The sequence below is a fragment of the Protopterus annectens genome, chromosome 1.part2 (genome assembly GCF_019279795.1).
Source record: "Protopterus annectens isolate FY-2018-M chromosome 1.part2, PAN1.0, whole genome shotgun sequence".
Taxonomy (NCBI): Eukaryota; Metazoa; Chordata; order Ceratodontiformes; family Protopteridae; genus Protopterus; species Protopterus annectens.
Genome location: NC_056727.1, coordinates 472215346 through 472239252, shown reverse-complemented (window position 1 = coordinate 472239252; position 23907 = coordinate 472215346). Strand labels below are relative to the sequence as shown.

The window sequence follows — 23907 nt, the reverse complement described above, 5'->3', positions numbered from 1 at the left end:
TCTCCTAAAATTGACAACCTGGGTACTTAGGAGACATCAGTAGAGGGTGAGATTGAATGGCCAGCCTATGCTTGGCTATGCTAGGAGAAAGGAGGTGGTTAGGCTTCCTGCTGTTGTAATGACAAGTGTCACTTTGTGTTTCACCAGCAGTATTTATATCTTGAAAGGTGTGTGCATGCTGAAGCTGGGCATACATAGTAGCTTGCATGTTCAGGGGGTTGTACTTCAGCCAAGCCCATCAGTAACCATTGGCTACTGAGGTTATGGCAAAACAGATAACTGTAGTGGCTGTTTAGGTGAGTCTCCCTTAAAAGCTCTCAGCTTAAGAGGAGTGAATGGGTTTGTTGGGTTGTAAGATGGCTGATGGTTGTAGTAGTAGTATTGTAGTATGGCAGAACCTTGTGACTGTTTCACTGTTTTTTGTGAAGTAAAACTATTTTATTTGGAGCTCTAGTATTAGTAGTTTGTTGATTGTTTTTACTGTGATGCTGACTTTTGATAAGGATTTGGTATTATTCCATGCATTGGCATGGCTATAAGTGAGTTGGGGACCTACTCTTCTGTGGCCTCTGCAAGGGACCCATTGCTAATGGTGAGAGGGTGTATGTGTCCCTGTTGGTCAATGTGTGGCCAGTAGTCCTGGGTCAGTAAGCTGCTGGCTGATATCCAGTTGCCAAGCTTGGGTTACCTGGAATAACTGTTGAGTGAAAACTGGACATGAAACCAGTCAGTCTGACAAACATGAGCTAAGAATTGCTGCACTCAATGTAGGTTCTCTGACTGGATGAAGCTTAGAGGTGGATGATATGATGGTAAGCAGGAGGCTGGACATCCTGTGTATCCAGGAGACAGGATGGAAGAGCAGTGCAGCAAACCCACTTGGCTTGAGATCTAGAGTGCACTATTCCAGGAAGAGGGCAGACTAGAGATTGTGTGGGAATTGTGGTGGAGAGGCTTCAGAAGACAGTAAAGGATGTAATCAAAATTAGTGACATATTTATGGCAGTCAGACTACAGTGTAATGATAGGGCAGTATTCATAATCTCAGCCTATGCCCCACAGCAGGGTTAGGATAGTGAGGATAAGAGTGTACAAAGACAATATTTGCAGGACCTACCTGATAAAATAGGACGCATGAATTGGTGTTGATAATGGGTAACCTGAATGCACATAGGACAGACAGAACAGGATATGAAGACTGCCTGGGTGCATGTGGGTGGGGCAGCAGGAATAAAGGAGGAGAGTCCATTCTAGACTTCAGTCTGGCAAATGGCTTGATGGTGGCCAACACATGGTTCAGCAAGAGATAGATTTGCAAGAGTATATACAAGAGTTGCCAGCATGCAACTCAGGTAGACTTCCTCCTAGTAAAGAAAGGACACTAGGGTAGAATTACCAATTGCAAAGTCATCCCCAGTGAAACAGTCAACCTGCAGCATAAACCACTGATTACCACAATCAGCTGCAAGCAATGCACAGCGAAGGCTCTAAGGTCAACAAAGACCAGGCTGAAGATCTGTAAGTTGACTGGAGAGAAAGCACTGCAGTACAAGGCATTAGGGCCCAGGGCTCCAGTAACTCAAGAAGAGGCAATACGAGGAGTTGAAGAAGGATGGCAGCTCCTCATAACAGCATGTGTGCAGACTACAGAACACAGATATGCGACCAAGCCAGATATGAAAATAAGGTACATAAGGAATGCTGGTAGTGGAATGCAGAAGTCCAGTAAATCATCTAAAGAAAGGAGGAGTGCAGAAAAAAGTGAGAGATAGTAAAGACAGACCAGGCTAGGAAAGAATACTGTTTGGCTGACAAAGAGGCTAAGAGAGGAATTGCATTAGCAAAGAACAAGGAATCAGAGAGACACTACCAACTTTTGGAAGGTGTCTCAGTAGATGGCACAAAGAAACTCTATCAGGTTGCAAGGCAGAAACAGAAAGATAAAGAAGTTAGTCAGGCACCCTTCGTACAGAGTGCCAGCAACAACCTGTTCACAGGTCCATGAGACATCAGAGGGGAAGGAGTACTTCCAGCTGCTTCTGAATGAAGAAAACCCCATTGCAGCTGTATTGCCCAAGACACGGCCTATGAAGAAAGAAGAGAAGGAGCCCATCATAGAGCTAGTATGAAAATCACAAAGGAAAATGTAGTCAGGGAAAGCAGCAGGCTGAAATGAGGCTACAGCAGATACAGTAAAGATACTGGGTGAGATAGGAGAGAAATGGATACTGAGGGTACTCGTAGCACTATGGAGTGAAAGGTATATCCCAGGTAATTGGAGAATATGCATACTAGTGCCAGCGTTCAAGACAAAGGGGACATTCACAAATATGGGCAGTATAGAGGTATCACACTGCATGAAAGCTATGGAGAGGTTGATTGACAAATACAGAGAGTAGTAGAAAGTAAGATTGGAGATGAATGGTTTGAATTCAGATCAGGATGCAGCACAACTGACCTGATGTTTGCAGTGAGACTGTTGAGAAGAAGCTAGAGATGAGAATAGAGTCCAACTGGGCATTCCTAGATTTGGAGAAAGCCATATGACAAGGTCCCAAAAAGCTGATTTGGACAGTCTTGCAGTGGTTCAAAGTCCCAGAAACATTGGTAGAGTTTGTGCAGGCTTAGGTACAAGGACCCAATGACTGAATTACGAACAGTGTTTGGTCTCACAGAAGGCTTCGCAGTGTGTGTGTGTGTGTGTGTGTGTGTGTGTGTGTGTGTGTGTGTGGATGTTCAGCTCATAGTCCACTGCTCTTTATACTGGTGATGGACTACATTAGCAAACAGGTCAGAGGTATCAAATCAACAAAGTTGCTGTATGCAGACGATGCATCATTATAGGTAGACTGAGCAAAAACTTCAGCAAAGGATAGGGGAATGGAATGCAAAACTTGAAGGCACATGGGATGAAAATCAGTACAGATAAGACATCTGTAATGGCAGCAAATGGAGGAAATCAAAAGAAGTTGAGAATTGAGATAGAAGGTAAAATAGTGTAACAGGTAAAAATCTTTAAGTATCTGGGAGCGGTGGTTGAGGAGAAAGAATTCTGAATGAAGAGGTCAAAGCTAAAATCAGATGGGCTGTAGCCAACTGGCACAGTGTTACGGGTAGTATAGGACAGAAGAATGCCAATGAAGCTGAAAGGTAAACAGTAGTGCAACCAATACTACTGTGTGGTACTGAAACCTGGGCAGTAAATGCAGAGCAGTTGAGGAAGCTACAGGTGATGAAAATGATGTGCCTCTGAGATAGGTGGTAGGATGCACACTGTGGGACACGCAAAGAAATGAAGACAAGAGCAGAAGCCAGAGTAGCTTCAATTGCAGAAAAAGTCAGAGAACAGATTACAGTGGTTCGGGCACATTTGCAGACAAGTCGATTATCTAGTGAAGAAGATTTGGGACAGACCAGAAGAAAGCAAGAGGAAAAGGGGGTGTCAAGCAAAAGCGGTGGATGGATTTGAGAGAGAAAATCTACGACAGTCCGGTATCAGTGCTGAGTGTAGGAGAGTGGCATTGAATAGTGAGAGATGGCGGCAGTTGACACAACACCCCCAACCCCATGTAGAAAAATGGGAAAAAGGAGGTTGATGATCATGATGATGTTGATGTCACCAGTGTAATAGTGCCTGTGTGAGCAGTAGAGTTGAGCCACCAATGCCCCAGACTTGGTTAAAATTTGAGGTTGATTTTTACCAAGTACTTTAAAATTCGTTTTATCCTGTTAGTTTAGATTTAAAAACATTTAGTACTTTCACACTTAACAATATAATTTCACGTTGAATTGCAGTTTGTTGATATCCTTTCAGTAAAAGTGTGCTCTTAATATACATGGCTGTGACCAAAAGGATAAACTTTTATGTATCTGTATTTCTGATCTCTATCTGAAATCCTAGGGTGGAGACATGATTGGAAATCAGGAGGACTTCTTTCTCTTAAGTTAGAAAGTATGATGAATGAATATTCCATAATGACTGTGCGTGTAATATTAGGTCAGTGTGGAGCTTTTCTCCCTGATCCTAAATTGAATATGGGGTATTATCCTAGTCGGACTTTCCCAGTAAGCAGATGTTAAGTAAATAAAATAATACTGGAAGTAAGTAAATAAGTATTCCTAGTAATCGGTTAATTGTAAATAGTAAAGGAGCAATTTAATGCAAGTTGCTGACTTCCTAAGTCCTGGACGCATGACAGCAAAATCCAGATAAGTCATAGCCCATAGCTGCAGTAAAAAAAAATACTGATAATGGTATCCTCGTTTTCTGTGAAAGTGAATAACCCCAACTACTCACGTTGTGGGGCCAATAGATGTCCCCTCCAATATCACTATTGCAGCTATTGGGATTGGATGTGCTAATGAATGCTACAAGTAGTGTGCTGTTAAAGATGCTTAATTGGTAAGGAAAGCATACAGCTAATGGATGTACATATCAGTGGGTTCACAGAAGTTTCTCAATGTGGCAGTGTGGCTCCATTTTGGGATTTCATTGGTAGCCTTTACCAGTCAGAAGTGCACATTTTGCAGATTGCTTCTGTAGAGAGTCACTTTCATTGTGTCTAATCTTTTGTCATGTTGCTTAATAGTGTATCAAAAATATCTTTTTAACTTGGGTAAATGACATTTAAAGTAAATGGGCATGTTTTTCTTTGATTTTAGTATTACTTGATAAATCTTCTACTTTCAAATGCAAGAAATGAACCAAGTGAAACTGCAAGGTAAGTGTTAACATAAATATGTCATTATTATACGTCGATAATGAAAACTTTAACAAGGCAAATACACTTTAAACTGCACATTTCATTGGCCATATTTTCTATTTTTTTTTTAATGCACTGTAAACTGTCAGTCTGGTATGATAAAATAATGTACTAATTTCATATTTGAAAATCGGTCTGAAATGTTTCAGCAGACCAAGCAGTTTTCCACCACTTATTATCTTGCAGCATGTGTAGGCTTCTAGATGTATTGAATTAAAAATATTTGCAATCATAGATCTATTTGCATAGCTCATTGAATTTAGTAGCATTTTGTAATCTCTTCTGTTATAATTTACCATCAGCCCTGTTCCACTTATTTTCCCATTTATTCCCATGAAGTGAAATCTTTACATCCTATGCAAACCTCTTGGACAGCTCCCCAGTCTTCTCTGGAAAAATTGTCTTAGTGTCTGAAGCTGTAGCAGAAATGAGGTTCTGGGGTCAGAGCTGAGTGGAGAAATGCCTTCATCCAGGTAGTTTAAAGGTTAATTAGATTTTTTTCTGGACATATTCGATCCACTGCAACAGCTTAACATTCGCTTTGTGCAATGTTCATACTGTGGGAACATGCAGTATCCTGTACTTGCTCCCACCTGTCAATTACAGAAAGTCACCATGTTATTTGACAGAGAGGCAGGTCATTGACCTTTTGTGCTGCAGCCAGGTATCTATACCTCAGTAGCAGAAGCTGCTATTCCTTCTTGGATAGGTGAACAAGCATAGTGCGCTTACTTCCACTCTGCAACACCTGGGTTGCTAATCAGTCTGTAGTTGTCTGGATTGCTGTCAGAGCTTTGTCCTTTTTTGTTACAGAAACAGCAATCTTTTTCTGTTCAGTCTTTGCCCCCACTGACTGCTCTGACTCTCATCCTGTAGGCCAGTTGCCCTATTCATTCACATTATGAGGCAAGATTTGACTGGGAAAGGATATTATTGAGATGGGCATTAGGGATGGTTCAAGGGTTTTTCTTCCTTTGGTCCTACTATCGCTGCAAATACTTGACTTGCCTGTAAACACACTGCTTGCTTATTCAGAGAGGTACATACATTGGGCAGTCCTTAATGATAGTCTCTCCATTTCTGGAAGAGATATTTCTAGCAAGCACACCTGCCCTATCCCTCAAACATGGAAAGGAGTTTCTCCAGTCTGTATTGGAGAAATCACACTTAATCATGCTTTCCCCAAGCACCTGCTGCCTTTCTCATACCCTGGGAGATATGTGCAGGCCAATTTCTCAAATTCCTTGCCTGGTTCCTACAGTGCGGAGGTCACCTGGGTTCTCAGTAAGGGGTCCATCCCTCTGCATCACAGAGCTAGACTGAACCAGCAATTTTAGTATACCTTACAGACAGTTGTAGATGTAAACTTTTTTAGAGTTTTCATTTGATGTATAATAATTTTTAATTCTAGCGTTCTGGAAGCTGAGCTTTCCTTTGTTTTTGCACTTTTTTTTTGTACTCATATCATTTTTGTTTGATCTGCTGCTTGATTAAAATCTCCCATGTAATCTGTCCTCTATAGTGGGGCTAAGAAATTAAAACCACCACTCAGATTCACCAATTTGTGTTTGAATCATCTCTAATAACCTTATATATGTAATGCTTTACAAAACCTCCAGACCCATTGTAGTTTTTATTTTTCTGTGGTAGAGCTACTAAAGTTCATTATGGCAGTAAAGCAGTCGTTTTTGGTCTAAGCCACCATGATGAACCAGGCTAACAGCTGCTTAAACCACTTTCTAATGAAAAGGTAGCTTTAATGGATATTGAGTCTTTTCTTCTTGATGAACTAAGTTGAGCTTCTCCACAGGTATATAAAAACAGCAGTTATACTTGCTTTCTAGACATTAATCCCTTAATGTCAGAAGCCAGGTTATTTTAGCACAGCTGTATTGACTTCCAGGATAACTCAGTTTCCCTTTTTTAAAAATTTAGAATCATAACTACGGTTGTAAAGAAATATTTCTCCAACCTTAAGTTACTTTAGGATTGAACGTGTTTTTAGTACACCTCATATACTAAAGAAATTAACATAAGCTGATAAAAAAAAAAAGGCAATGTAAAAGTAAGACTGCGAGCCAGTAATTTACAAGCCATATTTGCTGTCTGCTTTGCCACACAGTCCATGGCTTGTTATTGTGTTGTGCAAGTACTGATGTTTGTAGTTTATATACAGCCAACCTCAGTGCTTACTAGTTTTTTATCATTTTCAGAGAGACTTTTGGGAAGATTAGATGCTGCAAACAGTTGGATCAGGTTTTTTTTGTAATTTTCATTAATTTACAAATAATATGGCACAGCACAGGATACTATAATTTTTGATAGTGTTGAGAACATGCACTGGCACACAAATCAAATAATGACTAAACTGTCAGGTATAAGGCAGCACAAAAGGTGTGTCAGTGCTGGCAGAAGACCAGGGAGAAGGACAATTATAGTCTGGATGGTTATTTGTTAAGGCAGTAGCAAACAAAGTAGCACATCAAAATCTGCTGTCAGTGCAAAAGTGGTGTATGTGGCGAATGTGTTCTGTGAGAGAGAGAGTGATTATATTCCATACACCATAAAGTACTATGGTTTGTGTGATGGAACCATAGGCACAAGATAGCATCACATCAAAAGCTGCCTCATTCGAGGGGGTGGAGCCTAGATGGCCAACTGAGAGCAGTGAATTTTGAGAGCTCCAGACACTAGTATAATAATATAGGAACATTTTATTATTTTCAAGTTTAAAATGTCAGAAATCTATAGATAAACTACGAAACTACATAAATATTAATTTTGGTGGAGATGTCCAAAAATTTTCCTGTCAAGTAACTTGGAGATGTATTGAGTCACTGAATATGAACAACTCAAGGAATTATCGTCTAGATGCTGCTTTGAAAAAAGAACTGCAATTGATGACATCTGCGTTACAGGAACTATCTTTGAAGATGGATGGCTTTAAAAATGACTTATAAAAACCTCAAATTAAGAAACTATTACAGCAGCACCATACAAAAATAACAAATATAGAGACTTCTCTAAATGACATTGAAGGGAGACTCAGAGGAAGAATTCCAAAAAGAATTTAAATTCTGCTTAAACAGAATACATGGCTGCTTAACCAAACAGATGACTTAGAAAACAGGGAAAGGAGAAACAACATAAGGATCTTTGGTCTGCCTTAAAACACTGAAGGAGAAGTCATTATTTCATTCTTTAACAATCTGGATTCCTGAATTTTTAGACTTGAAAGAGGGACTTTCATTTGGAATTGAAAGGGCACATAGAGCACTGAGGAAACCTGCTTCTAACTCAACAAATACTCCACCTAGACCCACAGTTATAACATTTCTTTCATTTCTGAACAAGGAATATTAAAATATTAAAATCTGCTTGGAGAAAATCACCCTTAAAATACAATCAAAGCCAAGCCTGATAAGGTTTGACAGTGATTATTCTTCCAGAATACTAGAACAAAGGAAAATTGTCTGGCCAATACAATAATAAAACTGTTGAAACAAAACAACATTAAAGCACAGCTGGCCTTTCCAGCCAAGATAAAAATACCTTTTCCCAATGAGATGAGAACCTTTAATGACTTAGAAGAAGCTACTGTATTCATAGGTTCATACTAGGCTATCTGCCCTAGGGCATTTATAAGCCTAGCCAGAATGTGTTTGGCTTTTGCCACCCATTTTAAATTTATTTTGCTATGCCCTTTTTCGAGGTTAGTATACTGTGCCTCTGTCTAACAGTGACACAGAAGTGATACCCGGGGTAAACCTACGATCTCCCATCCACTCATCAAGATTCCTCTTGAAGAGAGTCAATGAGGGACTCTGCCTAACCTGGACTGGGATTTTATTCCAGAGTGAAGGGAGCCTCTGGGTTATGAATCTGTCCCTCCAGCATGTCCTATTTATTTCAGTGCTGAGGTTCAAGTCTCTCGAGCGCGTAGCTCGATGGGATTTGGATTTTCTGAGGTGCAGCATGTCCATTAATTCCGGGTTGGACATGGCTTTATACGTCAGGCACATGCCACTGAGTAGAGCTGGAGTTTCTTTAACCGGGCAGCATATGGCATCTGTTTGAGCCCTTTGATCCTCTTGGTGAGGTACTTTTGGGGTCTTTCCAGTTGCTGCAGGTGTCTGGTAAGGTACATCCCAAAAGGGGCATTGTACTCAATTATGGGCCTGATGAGGGATGAGTAAAGAGGCACGATGACCTCCCCTGATCTAGATGTGAATCCCTTCATGATTAGGTGGGCTATATAAAATGTTTTTCTAACCACTTTGGCCACGTGGTTGTCAAATGAGAGATTGCTATCAACTTGGGTCCCCAGGTCCCTAATTACTTCTTCTGTACTTAATGGATTACCACCTATGTGGTAATTTGTGGGCACTTTGTTTTTGCCAAAGGGGATGACTATACACTTTTGGCATTTAGCTTGAGGCCATGGCTCTGGCACCAGTTGTCTGTTTCTATGAGGCCCTTTTGGAGGATGCTTGTGTCGGCTGGAGAGTCGATTATGGTGCCCAGTTTGCAGTCATCTGCGAACTTGGTCAGCCACAGTCCTTCCGTGTTGGCCTGTACCTCCGAGAAATATATACCTAACAAGAGAGGTCCCAGGACTGAGCCTTGTGGGACACCACTTGTAACTGGTTTGGAGTCTGACATGGCTCCAGCAATTCTAACCATGTGGGTTCTGTCCTTGAGCCAGTTTGCAATCCATCTAGTGACATAGGGGTGTATATTTAAGCTGGTGAGCTTATCTATAATGCCCGAGTGGGGTATTGTATCAAAGGCTTTTGCGAAGTCCAGGTAGGCTGTGTTGACCACCTTCCCCTCGTCAATGGCCTTGGTGACTGTTTCAAAGAAATCAACCAGGTTTAAGAGGCAGGATCTGCCCTTAACAAAGCCGAACTGGGTAGGATCCAGTGTTTGTAGGTCCCCAATATCTTTGTTTATGAGGTCCATGATGATCCTTTCCATAGCTTTGCAAACCAAGCTAGTCAGGCTTATGGGGCGATAGTTTCCAGGATCCGTTGAGGCACCACCTTTATGGAGAGGGACCACTGTTGCTGTACGCCACTCTTTGGGCACATATCCTGTAGTAAGGCTGAGATTGAACAGTAGTTTTATGTTTGGGTTTAGCTCTTCTTGGAGTTCATGTAGGACGCAGCCCGGGACACCATCTGGTCCCATTGACGCTGTGTTTTTTGCTTTGGAGAGGGCGGCCCTTACCTGAGCATCTGAGATGTCGGGGGGCAGCACTCTGCTGGGATAGATATTTGCCCTTTTGGTGGGGAGTTTGCGCTGAACCTGTCAGCTAGGATGTTGGCAATGTCTGTGGGTTCGGTGTATTTTTTGTCATTTTGGACTAATTCTGAGCATATCTGGGAATTACCACCCAGGTTCCTAACATAACTAAAGAAAGCCTTGTGATTATCCTTAGTGTCCTGTGTAATTTTTCTCTCGAAGCTGGTTTTAGACAATTTTATGTGTGCCCGTAGTTTTTTGCTAATACTGATCAGTGATGCCTTCCCTATTTGGGATTTTGCTCTATCATTTAGTAGCTTCCTCCTTCTATTGTATAGTTTGTTTATGGCTGGGGTCCACCAGACAGGATGTCTGCCTTTGGAGGATTGGGTCTTGGTTTTATTTGGGATCGCATGATCCATGCATTCCTGAAGGTGTTCATAGAATGCGTTTATAAAGGATTCTGTGGTCTGAGCCGTATTTTCCACAGGCCCGGGGGCTTTGAAGGATTCCACCTCAGTTTTGAGGAGTGTGAAATTTGCTTTAGAGAAGTTTTTCACTGTGGTTTTCTGGGCAGGGGTGGGGTCGGGATGTGAATATCCAGTGAGATTAGTTTATGGTCTGATGTTACCAGTGAGGGATACACTTCTGGTCTGGAGCTTAGAGTCCCCATGTTGGTGATGATCAGGTCCAGTATGTTTTCCCCTCTTGTGGGAGTGGTAACAAGTTGTTCCATAGCATTTGAGTTTATAAATTCTAGGAACCTTTGGGATAGGGTGTTGGAGCTAGAGTAATGCTCCCAGTCTATGTTTGGATAGTTGAAGTCGCCCAATATAATGGTGTTTGGAGAGACCTTCATATTTTCCAGTGTTCCCAGGAAGGCCGAGTGGGGTTCCTGGGTTTGGGAGGGTGGTCTGTAGCAGGCTATAAACTGGAAGGCAGTTTTACCAACTGTTAGTTGCACATGGATAGTCTCTGATGCTTCGTGCTTTGCCACCAACCTGGAGGTGTGGGTATCTTTGATGAATATCGATACTCCCCCTCCTTTTGTGGTTCGGTCCAAGTTTTGGGGCCGAAAAGCATGGTATGAGATATAACATGGTAGTGCTGGGGTGCTCTCGGGATCCCTGAACCAGGTTTCTGTTACTGCACAGATATCGATGTTCTCCATGCTAAGGAGAATTTCGAAAAGTGCATCTTGAGGTTTAGACTTCTGGCGTTGAGTAGCATTACTCTTAGTTTCTTATCCCTTGTGATACCTATGGAGGTGGGTTTGTCTTTTGAGCCTTGCCTAAAAAAGGCACTATGAGGGTAGCAAGAGCCTTTGCCAATATCCGAAAGCCCAGGGGTGACAGGTGCAAGCCGTCCCTAGCGAAGCATCGTGGCATGTCGAGCATATCATCCCAAGCTGACAGGCATTGGATCCCCTTTGAATGACACCAGTACTTAAGCCAATTGTTGAAATTGATCATCTTGTCTTCATATTGTGGCATCATTCTTGGTGAGGGTAAGATGCTACTCAAGGTCAGGGTCATACCGGCCTGGGCTACATGCTCAGAGAGCTCCTTTATGTCTCTTTTCATGTAGTCCAGGGAGGTGCCTCAGGTCATTCACACCAGCATGGACAATGACTGAGTCATATTTGTACTTGCCTTGGAGTGACCTGAGTGCTTGTGTTATGTGGCGGATCCTAGCGCCCGACAGGCTGCTCACCGTGACCCTCTCCTTGTTCAGCCTGGTGAGCGGGACGTCAGTGTGCCTGACGATAGAGTCACCTATTACAAGTGTATCAGGTGTGTTGTTTAGTCTTAAGGGCTGTGACTGTTTGGCACACTGGCTTTGTGAGATATGTGTTGCACGTGTTTTGTTTTGGGGTAGCGGCTGCTTGGGTGTCTGCTTTGGAGGTCTCTGCTGCTTCGGCAGATCTTTATTTCGAGCCTCCGAGTATGTTTTTGTGTGATTATGTGTTTGGTTTGCTGTCGTGGTAGGTCTATGTGAGACTGGAATTGTAGTGAGTGTGGTTTCCTTCTCCTCCTGACTGGTTATGCCAGTACTGAGTTGAGAGAGCTTAGCCTCCAGTTAGGCTATATGGTTGCATCTCTCACATGTGTTGGAATTTGTTGGGAGGAGGAGAGGGTTGTCTGTGTACTTGAGGCAGTTGTAACATTGCCTCAAGATTCCCAGATTCACCAGCTGGACCGGAGAGGAGATTGACAACTGACCTTTGGACATGCTAGAATAATATTGGGAATTCCTTAATAATTGAAAACCAGGGCCAGTGGGGAGTGAGGGTGTAGTGCTTTTAATTTTTAGTGCTGACTTATATAATTGCTTTAGTGAGCAAGTGCCAGGTAACTTAAGTGCAATGTGTTACAGGTAACTTAAATGCAAAATGACAAACAGTAACTTTCTTTCAAGTGAAACAAGGAAATAAGTACAGTAAGCAATGCAGATATCACTAGTGATCCACAGAAGCTGAGAAGCCAGTATTAGGTGGAATTAGCGTTCCAGGAAATAACAAGCAAACAAACAACAAGCATATAAACAAAGCTAGATTCAGCAGGCCTGGATCTAGTCTATGCTACAGCAAACAAGGTGTACCAATTTCAGTGAGATACAGTTCAAATATTCAGGCACTATAAACCTTTAACCAGAAATTCCCAGCTCAGAAGGGCAGAGTCCAGCCTCTTCTCCCACAAGAGTGCAGACCACAAACCTTCTTAATGTAAAATAACTGGCCTGAAGCCCAAGTGCTTAAACCAGAACTAATACACTTTAAGAATAACAGACACTGGGCTCTCAATCAGCAGTTCCCAACTTAGAAGGATGAAAGCTACCTGTCCTGCCACCACAGTGCATGCCACAAACCTTCCTAATGTAAAACAACTGGTCTGAAGCCCAAGTGCTTAATCCAAAAGACTTAGAATGATAGCTACACTTTAATCAAGTTACTACCAAGCAGTAATAAATACAGTTGAATACTTTAGAGAATGCCTGGATTAGTGCTCAAGTTACACAAACAAAGCTAGATCCAGCAGGCCCGAATCCAGTCCATGCCACAGCAAACAAGGTGCACCTACTTCAGTAAGAAGCAGTTCAGATATGCATGCACTATAAGCCTTCAACCAGAAATTCCCAGCTCAGAAGGGCAGAGTCCAGCCTCTCCTCCCACAAGAGTGCAGACCACGAACCCTCTTAATGTAAAATAACTGTCCTGAAAGCCCAAGTGTTTAAACCAAAAGGCTTAGAATGAGTTACACCAAGCAGTAATAAATACAATTGAGTACTTTTAAGATGATGCAAAAGTAAAAAAAAGTAGGTAGAAACACAAGTACAGTAAAAGCAGATGAATTTTTTTTTTTTTTTCTGAACAAGTGCTGAGATCAAAGAAACAGATTTGAGTGCTGAAACTAGAAAACTGGCTAGTTATAAGGAAAAAAAACTAAGCTAGAAGGCTTCCCTCCAACACAGAAGGGCTTGGGGGCTCAGAAGCCTACAAATAGTCTATACCACTCAGGAAACAAGCTTAAATTTTTTTTTTTTCTGTTTCCCAGATGCTCTCTTTGTACACAGTAGGAGTGCCTGAAATCAGAATATGATCTCACTGCACTCAATTGAGTGAGCAAATGAGATGGGCCCAGAAGGAGTATCCAAACACAAATTTACAAGAGGGGCGGACATTTGCAAGGCCACTAAGATTAACACCAAAACAAAAACAGGTAGGGTGGGTGGGACTAACTGAAGAGCAGAGTGAAAACTTCCAGTTCAGTTAATATTCCTTCCACACAGTTAAAATCAATTTAAATACTGTATTTTTTGGAAAAAAAAAAGAGTAGATAAAGGTACTTAAATTCTCTTATATGTCCAGTTGAATATAGCAAGTTCTTAGCCGGCCAAAGCTGAGGTTTTTAAGCAGAAAATATTTCACACTGTACCACTTAAATAGACAAGGACAGGAAATCAAAGAATGTGACTACCCCCACACCTGTAATTACTAGCAAATAACAAAATTCAGCAAACACTGACTAACTTCCAGTTCAGCTAATATTCCTTCCACACAGTTAAAATCAATTTAAATACTGTATTTTTTGAAAAAAAAAGAGCAGATAAAGGTACTTAAATTCTCTTATAAGTCCAGTTGAATATAGCAAGTTCTTAGTCGGCCAAAGCTGAGGTTTTTAAGTAGAAAATATTTCACACTGTACCACTTAAATAGACAAGGACAGGAAATCAAAGAATGTGACTACCCCCACACCTGTAATTACTAGCAAATAACAAAATTCAGCAAACACTGACTAACTTCCAGTTCAGCTAATATTCCTTCCACACAGTTAAAATCAATTTAAATACTGTATTTTTTGAAAAAAAAAGAGCAGATAAAGGTACTTAAATTCTCTTATACGTCCAGTTGAATATAGCAAGTTCTTAGCCAAAGATGAGGTTTTTAAGCAGAAAATATTTCACATTGTACCACTTAAAAAGGCAAGGACAGGAAATCAAAGAATGTGACTACCCCCACACCTGTAATTACTAGCAAATAACAAAATTCAGCAAACACTGACTAACTTCCAGTTCAGCTAATATTCCTTCCACACAGTTAAAATCAATTTAAATACTGTATTTTTTGAAAAAAAGAGCAGATAAAGGTACTTAAATTCTCTTATACGTCCAGTTGAATATAATAAGTTCTTAGCCGGCCAAAGCTGAGGTTTTTAAGCAGAAAATATTTCACACTGTACCACTTAAATAGGCGAGGACAGGAAATCAAAGAATGTGACTACCCCCACACCTGTAATTACTAGCAAATAACAAAATTCAGCAAACACTGACTAACTTCCAGTTCAGCTAATATTCCTTCCACACAGTTAAAATCAATTTAAATACTGCATTTTTTTGAAAAAAAAAGAGCAGATAAAGGTACTTAAATTACATCAAAAACAACATCATAGTGTCTATCCCAGATGAAATAGAATGGATGGCCCCTACTGTTAAAAGAATAAAAGAAGCAAATCCTTGGACTGATGGTAGAAAGAAGAAACAAAAAAACTGATTCCAAGATAGCTATTCCAAAAAAATAACTCTTACAGCTACATCTCTCAAAGTATCAACCTGATATGGTACATAACTTGTCATCTGTTTTTATTTAATAAAAAAAGAGTGATTTTTGAACTACTGAGAAACAGTAATGATTTATTCAGAATGTTGAGAGTCAAATAATTCTTCACAAAGGTAGGTCAAGATGGATTACTATTTACATTATGTATAAGCCAAACAAAGCAACATATAATAGAAACATAGAAGTTTCTATTCCCCTACTTGAACTCAACGAATACTTATGTTCATTTTTCATTGATTTTACTTATAATAATGTAAGTAACTAATTCAATAAGGTACCATTCATCAGAGTTCAGACTCAAATGTAACAAATTAACATCATACATAATAGCAGTAACAGTAGAGTGTTTTGAAAAAAAATGCTGTCATTGAGACTAATGCCTTCTTCAGTTAAAGTATGATTTAGAAATGTCATATATATCCTGGTTAAATAATAGTAGCAAGGTCTTGGTACAAATGTCATCATCATTCTGTCTAAATATAGTTAATATCAATTATGGCAGGTATCACAGCTACGAGTGCTGTTTGATCAATCCTGATATGGTGTGCATGGATGCAGTTGTACCTGGCAGCTAGTACAAATGTCATTATTATTCTGTCTAAACATAGTTAATTTCAGTTATGGCAGGTATAGCCTCAAGTGCTGTTTGATCCATCCTGATATGGTGCGAGTGGATGCAGCCGTGTCTGGCAGCTTGTACAGATGTCATTATTATTCTGTCTAAACCTAATTAATATTGATTATGGCAGATGGTATAGCTTCGAGTGCTATTTGATTAAGCCTAACATGGTGTATGTGGATGCAGCTGTTATATGTTGCTGTTTTTGTCTCCAGGAAGCTGTGGGTTGAGGCTTGTGATCGAGGTTTAGTGATGCTTGTGTATTAGGAAGAGACATTTGGTGTTTTAGCCTGGATCCAGGGGAAGGGGGTGGATAGAACTGTGATTTGGGATATTTTGGAAGAGAATGGTTTGTTTGTACGTCTGCAGAGTGAGAGGTGGGATGGCTGGAGGAATGTGTGTTGTCTCTTGTTGTGGTGGCTTGTTGGGAGGTTTTTTTTTTCATCTGTTTGCTCTCTGTTTTTTTCCTGGCTGCTGCCTCGCTGAAAGGGAGGGAATTTAGGCTTGGAGTTGCAGTGAAGTGAAGCTTTGCTTCAGGTGCACCGTGAGCCTCTGGTATGCAGTAAACAGACACACTAACAGAAACAGACATCCCAGGTTGCTGTGGTAAGACAGTGTGATAATGCTTAAGGGCTCTGAGGAGCCTCCAAGATGAGTCTCCCAACACTTCATTTAGCTCATTAAGTTGATTCTTGATAAAATAAAAAAAGAAAGCCCAATTTTATATTTAAAATGTATTTTGGTCCAAACCCATTAAGGACTTACATAAGAGTGGAAGTCTGAGTTATTGTGAAAGACTAAGAGTACTTGGTCTTGTTCAGTACCCTTTGCAGTGGTCTGGGAGGTGACCTTGCTTGGACGTGTTGGGCATATGGGGATAGCTGATTCTAGGGATGTTTGGGGCTGCCAGGAAGTGCTAGAGAGTCATCAGATTTCCTTCGTGGAAATATCTGTGGGAATGGAAAGTGTGTTGAGTGGTTGACTGGCAGAGCGACCACTGCATGGAACAGGTTGGTAAAATGGAACAGGACAAATATTGGTTTGGATATTTTAAGAACAGCCTGGAAACACACCACATGAACTAGTGAATGATATTCTGCCAAAACTGGATGGGCATTGTTGCCCATGCCAAAACTGGATGGGCATTATTGCCCATGCTTTTAGTACTGATATGTGTGTATGTAAGATGGAAATACACTTATAACAAATAAGAAACTAGAAGGGTCTCATAATTTAAAGTCTATGGACTGTATAAACATGCTTGGAATGAGCTAATAATAAGAATAAACATTGCAGTTTGTGGTTTCTCAAATAAATAAGCAGCAGCCCCAAAAAACCCCACACACAATAGTTATGTAATGTATGATTTTAGTAAATCTAGATATAAAATATATAATCGTCATATAAGTTGAAGCAGTCTGCTGAATTTAGATATTAAAGATGGGATTTAATAACATGGGCTTGTGTATAATAACACTATCTTAACTTGTCATAAATGACATACACTACATTGAACATCAAGGGGAAGCATGATGATTTTCTTATACAAGTAAATTTGCATAACAAGTCATGTAATTGCTTTAACTTGAATTGTAGTTTTTGTCACCCATCTTGACCATATATAATACTTAAGCGGTTAACAAGGTAACTAATGTTTTATACATGACATCAAACTGACAACGTTGTTCAAGGGAAACAATAGAAGCCTGAACTAGGAATGTCACAGAATGTAATGATCACCTTCTGAACAAATAGTATTAAATTGACAATCACTCAGTTTAACCTTTGCTGATTATACAAAAAGAATGTTGCCATTTAAATCTTAAAACTTTCAGTATATGCCATAAAATGGCAATTTATGAATATGGAAAGGGAACTTGTAATCATTCATCACAATAAGTGAATTTGTTGTTTTTAACCTATAATTTCACTCATTTTATACTAAGAAATGACATATATGAAAATCCTTGTGTAGGAAATGTTGGAAGAGGGATGCACTGATAATTAAAATGCACTAACTTTCATCAATGTTTACATAAAACAAACTATGCTTTTAGCAACAAAGTGATTACTTAAATGCTGGCAAACAATTAAATATAACTTCTGATATATCTAGTAGAATACATTGCATTATAAACAGGTATAACTATTACCATCTATTTATATTAAGTAATAAGTTTTGAAAGACATAAGGGTGAATATATTAAATAACTGTGTGCTACAATCTTTTACTGAGGTTTTATATATGATACATCCTACTTTACTGTGATTGAATTGCTTGTAATATTTCATGTAAATGTTAATTGCTTATACAATAAGTAGACATTTATATTGTATTAGAATTCTGTCTGACCTACAATAGTACTATACCTGTTCAAAATAATATAAATATTGCTTATTCCTATTACAAATATTTTCCATATGAATCAGTTTATGGAGCTCAGATGTTTTGGATTGTCAAGGTATGAGTGATAATCTGATTGACTTAGGTTTATCCATCAGATTAGGAATGATTTTCATTCCATGGCTAGTTCATAGGTTCATAGGTTCATACTAGGCTATCTGCCCGAGGGCATTTACAAGCCTAGCCCATAGTTTTGTGGCTTACGCCACCCCTTTAGTATAGGGAACTATACCCATTATTTTGCTGTGCCTCTGTCGAGCAGTGACACTGAGGTAATCCCTGGGGTATATCTGCGATCTCCCATCCATTGGTCAAGATTTCTCTTGAACAAGGCCAGCGAGGTGCTCTGCCTCACATATACTGGGATTTTGTTCCACAGCATAGGGAGTCTTTGGGTGATGAATCTATCCCTCCAGCACGTCCTGTTAATAGCCGTGTCGAGGTTTAAGTCTCCGCCTTGTGGCTCTGACGGATCTAGATTTTTTGAGGTGAAGCATATTCATCAAATCTGGGTTTGACATGGCCTTGTATGTCAGGCAAAGGTCACCTCTGAGCAAGCGGTAAGCGACTGAATAGAGCTGGAGTTCTTTCAGTCGGGCAGCATAGGACAGATTTTTGAGACCCTTTATCCTTTTGGTGAGGAACTTTTGTGGCCTCTCCAGCTGCTGCAAGTGTCGGGTCAGATACATTCAATGGGGCATTGTACTCAATCATTGGTCTGATAAGTGATGAGTATAGGGAGACTATGACCTCCCTTGATCTAGATGTGAATCCCTTCATGATAAGGTGGGCAGTGTAGAAGGTCTTCCTAACTACTTTAGCTACATGGGTGTCGAATGACAGGCTACTGTCAACCTGGGTCCCCAGGTCCCTGATAACTTCTTCTGTGCTCAGTGGATTGCCACCTATATGGTAGCTAGGTAACCTTGTTTTTCCAAGGGTATGACAATGCATTTTTGGCATTTAACTTTAGGCCATGGCTCTGGCACCAGTTATCCGCTTCTGTGAGACCCTTCTGAAGGATATCTGTGTCAGATGTGTTTTCGACTATGGCCCAGTTTGCAGTCATCTGCAAACTTTGTCAGCCATAACCCTCCTGTGTTTGCTTGTACTTCGGAAAAGTAGATGCCAAACAAGAGTGGGCCCAGGACTGAGCCCTGTGGGACACCACTTGTGACAGGCTTTGAGTCTGACATGGCGCCAGCAACTCTGACCCTGTGGGTTCTGTCACTCAGCCAGTTTGCAACCCATCTTGTGATGTATGGGTTAACATTTAAGCTGATGAGTTTTTCAATGATACCTGAGTGGGGTATTGTATCAAGGCCTTCGCCAGATCGAGGTAGGCTGTATGGACTGCCTTTCCTCATCAATGGCTTTGGTGACTGTTTCAAAAAGTCAACCAAGTTTAAAAGGCATGATCTGCCTTTGACAAAGCCACACTGGGTTGGATCCAAAGTCTGCAAATTCCCTATGTCTTTATTTATGAGGTCCATTATGATCCTCTCCATGGCTTTGCAGATAAGGCTTGTCAAGCTAATGGGCCGGTAATTTCCAGGGTCGGTGGAGGCACCGCCTTTGTGAAGTGGGACCACAGTTGCAGTGCGCCACTCCCTGGGTACGTATCCAGAGGTGAGACTATGATTAAACAGCTGTCCTAGCTGTGGGTTTAATTCCTCGTTGAGTTCGTGGAGCACACAGCCGGGGACACCATCAGGTCCCATGGATGCTGTGTTTTTGCTTTGGAGAGAGCAGTTCTCACTTGGGCTAGAGATGTTTGGGGGCTGCAATCATTTGGTATAGATATCTCTCCTTTGGGGGGGCGAGAAGTTTGCACTGAACCTGTCAGCCAGTATGTTGGCAATGGATGTAGGATCAGTAATCTTCACATCATTTTGAACTAGTTCTGAGCATATCTGGGAGTTTCCTCCCAGGTTTCTAACATAGCTAAAGAAGGCCTTATGATTGTCTTTTGAGTCTTTAGCTATTTTTCTCTCAAAATTTGCTTTGGATGATTTTATGAGAGCTCTTAGTTTTTTACTTATAGTGATCAAAGGTGTCTTACCTTTTAAGGATTTTGCTCTATCTTGTAGTAGCTTCCTCCTTTTGTTGTAGAGTTTGTTTATGGCTGGGGTCCACCAGACTGGACGCTTGCCTTTGGTACAAAGAGTCTTTGTTTTGCTTGGGATTGCCTTATCCATGCAGTCCTGCAGGTGCTGGTAGAAGGCATTTGTAAGTGATTCAGCGGCTTGAGTACTGTTTTCCGCCCTCGGGGCCTTAAAGGAGACCACACTAGTCTTTTGAAGTGTGAAGTCGGCTTGAGAAGTTCTTTACTGTGGTCTTTTTATTTCAGGTGGGGGTGGGATGAGGACCTCCAGTGAGATTAGTTTGTGATCTGATCTCACCAGTGAGGGGTATACTTCCGGTGTTGAACATTGTGCCCCATGTTCGTGATGACGAGATCAAGTATGTTTTCTCCTCTTGTGGGGATGGTGACTAGTTGTTCCATGGCATTTGAGTTTATGAATTCCAGGAACTTTTGGGCTAGGGTGTTTGGGCTTGAGTAGTGTTCCCAGTCTATGTTAGGGTAATTGAAGTCACCTAGTATGATGGTGTTTGGTGATACATTTATCCCCTCCAGTGTTTTCAGGAAGGCCATGTGAGGTTCCGGAGTTTGTGAGGGTGGCCTGTAACATGCTACAATTTGCAGAGCAGTCTTGCCTATGGTTAATTGCACCTGGATGGTCTCCGATGCATCGCGTTGCCACCAGTCTTGAGGTGTGGGTGTCCTTGATGAATATGGATACCCCCCCCTCCTTTCTTGGTATTGTCCGGATTTTGGGGCCGGAATGCATGATATGAGGTAAAACCTGATAATGCTGGGGTGCTCTCAGGAGCCTTGAACCAGGTTTCTGTCACAGCACAGACATCGATGTTCTCCATACTGAGAAGGGCCTCGAAAGGTGCATTTTGAGATTTAGACTTCTGGCATTGAGCAGCATTACCCTTAGTTTTTTTCCTTTTTGTGTTCTAGGGTGGTAGGTTTAGAATTTGAGCCTTGCCTAAAAAGGCACTATGGGGTGGCAAGAGCCTTTGCCAATATCCGGAATCCCAGGGTGACAGGTGCAAGCCATCCCTTCATAAGCAGCGTGGCTTGTCCAGCATGTCATCCCAGGCAGACAGACATTGGATCCCCTTTAAATGACACCAGAGTTTAAGCCAATTGTTAAAGCTGATCATCTTATCTCTGTATTGTGGCATCATTCTTGGTGAAGGTAGGATACTGCTCAAGGTCAGGGTCATACCTGCCTGGGCTACATAATCAGAGAGCTCCTCAATGTCTCTTTTCATGTAGTCCAAGGAGGTACGTCTCAGGTCGTTTACACCAGCGTGGACAATGACTGAGTCATATTTGTACCTGCTGTTGAGAGACCTGAGTGCTTGCGTTATGTGGTGGATTCTAGCGCCCGACAGGCAGCTTACTGTAACTCTCTCCTTACTCAGTCTGGTGAGCGGACGCCAGTGTGTCTGACTATGGAGTCACCAATGACTAGTGTGTCTGGCATTGTGTTTGGCCTTAAGGGCTGTGAATGTTTGACACTCTGACTGTGAGGTCTATGTGTTGCAGGTGTTGTATTCTGAGGTGGTGTTTGTTTGGGTGTCTGCTTTGGTGGCCTCTGCTGTTTTGGTAGATTTTGATCAGAGCCTCAGTATGTCTTTGTGTGTTTATGTGTATGATTTGAGGTTGTGATGGTACTATGTGAGACTGGGTCTATAGTGTGTGTGGTAACCTTCTCCTCCTGACTGGTCTTGCCAGTCCTATGTTGAGAGAGCTCAGCCTCCAGTTTGGCCGTATAGTTGCATCTCTCGCATGTATTTGTGTTTTGTGGGCGGAGGAGAGGGTTGTTCAGGTACATGAGGCAATTGTAACATTGCCTCAATATTCCCAGGTTCACCAGCTGAGCAGGAGAGGACACTAGCAACTGATCCTTTGACATGCTAGAAGGAATAGACAAAAAAACTTTAAAAGAGATTCCGGGGGATGTGGGTGACCGAGAAATGGGGGTTTGCCTTTTTGGGGTACTATCTATGACAAGAGTGCTGTATCAAGGTAATAAGTACTGTAGGAGCAAGTGCTAGGTTTAACATATAGAGAATAGTCTACTTGGAGTCAAGTAGAGATGATCTTTATAGTTATAGGATACGCTGATTAGATCAGTAGTATAGTTCGAGGAAGGTAGTTTTAAGGGAAAATTTGAAGAGTGGACTTTAGGTAGCCCAAATAGTTAAATCTGCTTAACCGGCGCTGCCCTAGTGTGCAAACAGTGGCAACTCCGCGCTAATTCGCGCTTTATAGCAGGGGGCTGGAAAAGGCAGGAAATGACCCAAAATGGCCAATAGACTACAAGTTACTGCCTTAAACCACTCCTCCAAGGACAAGCAGGCAGCCCAGTACTCCCCACTCTCACTGGTGAGTAAAGAAACTTCCCCCTGACCAAACAAGGAAAATGGAGAAACACAGGAACCAAGACAAAGCCCAGGGATCAGCAAAATCTGGTCTCTGGAACACTAGTTAGGAAAGTATGGAAAACAAGGATATTTTTTTGTTTTTTCAAGTTTTTTTACAGAAAAGCAGAAAACACAATAAATGCTATGATTTTCGACTAAATGCTATCAAAAGCTAGTACACTTGAGTGTATTAGCCTGTAGTTTAACTTTTAGGCAAAACTTAAACTAGCAAGTGCAGTAAACAGTTTTAGCTTATAAACACAGTAAAAACAGTGCAAACTTTGTACTAGTGCGGATCTTAGTTTTGTTAACATTTATTAGTTTAAATTTATTTCACAAAAACATTTTTAATATGCCTGACCAAAACATTACTTTATTGGTAAACACTCAAAGTATACAACTGATGATTTCCTTTTAAAGCTCAAACATATACTTTATAGTTATCAGAGGAAAATGTTTAATAGTCAAAATAAAACAAAAAATACATAGTCTAAATAACCTAAGATGGATTTAACTTTATTATCTGTAAATACCAGTGGCTTAAACAATCCTAGCAAGAGATCAAATCTACTGAAATATTTAAAACTGAACAAAGCACAAATTATCTTCCTTCAAGAAACTAATTTCAAAACAAATGACAATTACAAATGGAATCCTAAGGAATATATGATATTGGCGCAATCCACTTATAAGACAAAGACAAAAAGACAAAGGGGGTAGCAATTTTATAGAAAACAAATGTGATTAACTCAGAAATCATTTATAAGTATGAAGATAAAGAAGGCCTTATGGCATTAGTAATCGATATCATAACAGAATATGAACCCTACCCAATCGATACTGGTTCCCAAGCATTGTATCAAGAACTGTTAAAAAACAGGAAACTTGGATTTAATTTCCAATAACTATAAAAGCAGTTTAATATTTGAAGGAGATTTTAACTGTATATTTGATATTTCTGAAACTACAAATAAAAGGCTGCTGCTTACATATGACGTATCAAAAGCTTTAAACAAGTGGGTAGGATCATTTCATCTTGTAAATACTTTCATATTTAAAGAAGATAAATCTGTTTTATTTTCCCATCAAGATCACAGATTTGGTACCCAAACTAGAATAGATAAAATTTGCTGCCTATGACCTACACTCTAAAATCACTAATTTCTCAATCACTCCCTGCCCCTTTTCAGACCACAGTTCATTGATACTAAAACTTCATAATGGGTACAAACCATTTATCTTTAACTCCAGAATT

General features: G+C 40.7%; 1 protein-coding gene across 1 annotated transcript in view; it reads left to right on the top strand.

The window, feature by feature from the left end:
• The window catches only part of RALGAPA2 (Ral GTPase activating protein catalytic subunit alpha 2), a 4189194-nt gene that overhangs the window by 2110703 nt on the left and 2054584 nt on the right, over positions 1-23907 (top strand). The window contains exon 26 of the mRNA XM_044060158.1: positions 4663-4721. Within this exon, the coding sequence (XP_043916093.1) occupies positions 4663-4721 (59 nt within the window). The remainder of the gene's footprint in view (positions 1-4662; positions 4722-23907) is intronic.